We start from the raw sequence: 1,898 nt of genomic DNA, 5'->3' as shown, positions 1-1,898 counted from the left end.
TGTACTGTACATGTACATGTATTAATTGTACTATGATGTATTGTGTATGAGTGTGTGTTTAGTTTAGTTCAGCTACTCAACACTTGGTTATTTTACCATATTAGTAGTGCATGCTAATTGATGTCATGTATAGCACCAGGAGTTCATGATGATTGCACATCTGTATTATAAAAATAATTATAATCTCTTCCTTTCTCTCTCTCTCTCTCTCTTCCTCTCTCTCACTCTTTCTCTCTGTCTCTTTTTTTAAAGGTCAAAGTTTATTTACGGCAAACATCTGGAGACATCGTTTTTAAAGCGTAAGCAAATTCATGTACATGTACACTGTACATGTACATGTACATTGAGTGTACATGTACATGTACACTCAATGTACATTGTTATGCATGTAATTGTACATGTAAATGAATTAATTTAATTATTATTATTTTTCTCTTTTCTCTCAGTCCTGATACGAGAGGTTTTGACCTTCCTCAGGTGGTCACTGGAGAAGAGGACGAAGGATTTCAAGACGACTGGCTCTCTAATCTTTATGGGCGGGGCCACCGAGCAAGCACTGGGAGCACAATGAGCTCACACAGTACTGGTGAGATGGGAATGGGTGTGGCTTTTAATTAAATGGGTGTGGTCTATTAATATTAATTTATTATTATTAATTATAATTAGGTACTAATATTACCTGGTCCAGTCACAGTAGCAGTGCTGGTAATCTTAAAGCAAGTACGAGCGATATTTCAAAAGAACCTTCGACACTGTTTCTTGAAAAGGGTGGAGCCGAGAGTGAAGTGAAAGGTGCAGTGGGTGGGGCACTAGAAGAGACTATGGGCGTGGCAGTGGGTGGAGTAAGCAGAGGGGACGAGAGTGGCTCCGAAGAGACCGTAGTCGAACAATGTCCGTCACAGATTACCGTGGGAACACTTCAAACGAATTCGAGTAAAAATAAATCTGAGAGCGAGAGTGAGAGTAGCCTTTCCTCTTCAAATGAGACTACACCCCCTCTGATCACCGAGCTAGTCCCGCCCACGCCCACTAACGAGGAAGATTCGAGGTCCGAGAGACTCACAAACAGTTTTAGGGACCTCCGCCACTCGCCAGGACTCCGGAAGCAAGAGAGGGAGGGGTCACCACTGGGGCTCCTCCCACCTCCAATGAGACGGCCTAAGTTAGGTCCCAGTGTCCAGGGTTCTCGTATTACGGCTAGTTTCAGCTCTGGGTCTCACCGACGGCAGGCTAGTATGGGAGGAGGAGGATCCAACCCTCAGACACCCTCTCCTCTTATAATGGGGAACCATAAGAGACACAGTAGCGTCAGGTGGGTGGAGCTTAACTAATTAATTAATTTTTATTAATTAATTTTATTATTATTTTAGTGTGTTATCTCAACGGGAATATCTACAAGATGCTGCATCATTGAGCAGTAATAAAACTAAGGTACGTCTATTGTTATCTTATTAATAATTTTATTTGAATTATTTTTATTGTCAGATCTCAGTGTTATCAACATTAGAGCAATCGAGAGTTGATACTGAATCACTCGTGAATCAACTCATAGCAAATCATGATCTGACACCAGCCTCTGATGGTAAGTAGACATTATAAATATTTGCTCAAATCTCAATCCCTTTATCTCTCTCTTTCTCCCTCCCTCTCTCTCTCTCTCTCTCTCTCTCCCTCCCTCTCTCTCTCCCTCTCTCTCCCTCCCTTTCTCTTTCCCTCTCTCTCTCTCTCCCTCCCCCTCTCTCTCTCCCTCCCTCCCCCTCCCTCTCTCCCCCTCTCTCCTTACAGATGAAGGTCAGAGTAATCTTAAGCTTTATGTTGATAGACATTCTGGTGGTGTTACTCTTGCTGGCCACGACCTTGATAGGTAAGAGCTAGGAATTAATGATCACATGATGACA

The 1,898-nt window shown here is 42.6% G+C and overlaps 1 protein-coding gene across 1 annotated transcript; it reads left to right on the top strand.

Annotated features, from left to right (window-relative positions):
- The first annotated feature begins 204 nt into the window (after window positions 1-204).
- Window positions 205-1,883, top strand: LOC100639590 (uncharacterized). The gene is made up of 6 exons (XM_003391742.2): window positions 205-299; window positions 447-586; window positions 667-1,312; window positions 1,371-1,431; window positions 1,486-1,582; window positions 1,786-1,883. Exons 2-6 carry the CDS (start codon window positions 568-570, stop codon window positions 1,866-1,868), a joined length of 906 nt encoding a protein of 301 aa, XP_003391790.2. The 5' UTR covers window positions 205-299; window positions 447-567; the 3' UTR covers window positions 1,869-1,883.
- The last annotated feature ends 15 nt before the right edge of the window (window positions 1,884-1,898 follow it).

The sequence above is a fragment of the Amphimedon queenslandica genome, unplaced genomic scaffold (genome assembly GCF_000090795.2).
Source record: "Amphimedon queenslandica unplaced genomic scaffold, v1.1 AMPQUscaffold_6570_Cont21472, whole genome shotgun sequence".
NCBI lineage: Eukaryota > Metazoa > Porifera > Demospongiae > Haplosclerida > Niphatidae > Amphimedon > Amphimedon queenslandica.
Note: the sequence above shows the minus strand (reverse complement) of the source record. Positions and strands in the feature narration are given on the sequence as shown.